Here is a 1,567-nt window from a genome sequence, read left to right as displayed (position 1 = left end):
GAACCAGGTTCTGTGAACCAATCTCTGGAACACCTCTGCAATCCCAGCCCTGCAGTGACTTCAGCTCCAGCTCCACATCTTCCCACCACCAAGTGAAGGTGCTCCTTGATCAGAGCAGGATGTTTACTTCAGGTCCACCTCTAGACACTATATTCCAGCTTCAGCCCCAGAGTAGCTATCCCAGCATATGGGGATAGGGCTGGAGGTGGAATCACTGAGAGAGGCTGGCATAGTGGTTCTCCAGGTGTAGTGGTGAGGGGTCAGCACTTGGGACTCACTGTGTCCTCTTTCCTTGGCAGCAGCCATTGGAGCAGACAGAAGAGGCATCGTGTAGGACAGCCAGGCCAGAGTGAGTGAGCAGAGGAGTGGCCTCAGGCTGGAGAGGGGCAAGAGAAAGGCAATGTGGGAAAAGGGACCTCCCTGTTTTCACCAGGTAACCTGCAGGGTTGTAATATACTTAAGATGCATTTGCTGTGCATCCATATGGATAGGCTGCAAGCACAGGGAAAAAGTCTCACCTTAGAATGGTGACATGAAATCTCCTTCTATGAACCATCACGCATTTCTTAGTACGTAAAATCTATTTAATGATAACCAAAACATCAAACAGTGGATCAATCAAGTTGTGCCCTGGCTGCAGCAGATGCCTGACTGCACTCAGCAACTGGAAGGTGCCTCTGGGGACCAGTGAGTACTCTGGATGCTAATGCTGTCAGAGATCAAAATTTAAGCTCTCAACAGAGAGATCTGAAGAATTTGCAGGAAAAGAAACTGCTTTCTGGTTCCTTCAGCTTTAGGAAGCCACAGTGGCTGATGGCCAAACGTGCAGTCAGTTGGCTGCAAGACCTTTAACTCATCGGACCAACAGTTACTGCAGAAACAAAAATAAAAATCTATCAGAGGAAGTTGTTCACAGATAAAAGTGGTTCACAGATAAAAATGGTTCCATACAAGTTTCTTTATGCTGTTCCTTCAGTTTTAACTCCATTACAAGTGATTCCAAACCTTCTGTTTCTGAAGGTCTCATTCATTCGGGTTGCTTCTCCTCTGGCATTTCATCCGCATGTCCTGCATAAAGTTTCTGAAGGCTGGTTCTTCATGACTCTCCTCAGTCACTGGGGGAAGAAATGACAGTTCAGTGCTATTTCAGTACTTGTTCTACTTGTGTTACTGAAAAAAAGCTAGAATCAGGATAGCCAAAGCAACATAGAAAGTCTATTCCATCTTCAACTACATTACGGGGCAAAGGAAAGAAGTGATCCTACCCATCAGTGGAACAGGGGAAGAATGAAGATTGTCTGTGAGCTATGTAAGAGAAAAATCACACTTTAACAACTTAGAAGATTGCTCCAAGACCATAGTCACAGGAAAAGGGAAGAGAGCCAGGGGCAGAAACTGTTAAGGCCAAAAAGATGATGGACACATCTGTGCATCAATCAGGTTCAGAGGTCATGCCCCAAGCCTAACAAGTTCTCTGGTTTATGTGTGTTATACACCTATTAATTACTTGAATAGAAAATTTACAATTGAACTTTCACAAAGGTTACAGAGTGATATCCCTGCACTG

The 1,567-nt window shown here is 45.1% G+C and overlaps 1 protein-coding gene across 2 annotated transcripts in view; it reads right to left on the bottom strand.

Moving 5' to 3' along the window:
- Positions 1 to 573: 573 nt before the first annotated feature.
- GPN1 (GPN-loop GTPase 1) overlaps positions 574 to 1,567 on the bottom strand; it is a 15,683-nt gene continuing 14,689 nt past the window's right edge. The window contains exons 10-11 of one of the 2 annotated variants that reach the window (XM_029958019.1): positions 1,006 to 1,115; positions 574 to 871 (exon numbers count right to left, since the gene is read on the bottom strand). In XM_029958019.1, the coding sequence (XP_029813879.1) occupies positions 1,024 to 1,115 (92 nt within the window). In that variant the 3' untranslated portion in view covers positions 574 to 871; positions 1,006 to 1,023. Of the gene's footprint in view, positions 872 to 938; positions 1,116 to 1,567 lie in introns of those variants that run through there. The other variant, XM_029958020.1, reaches the window with a different exon arrangement.

The sequence above is a fragment of the Manacus vitellinus genome, unplaced genomic scaffold (assembly GCF_001715985.3).
Source record: "Manacus vitellinus isolate BGI_N305 unplaced genomic scaffold, ASM171598v3 scaffold_135_pilon, whole genome shotgun sequence".
Classification (NCBI taxonomy): Eukaryota; Metazoa; Chordata; class Aves; order Passeriformes; family Pipridae; genus Manacus; species Manacus vitellinus.
This window is presented reverse-complemented; position numbering and strand designations above follow the sequence as displayed.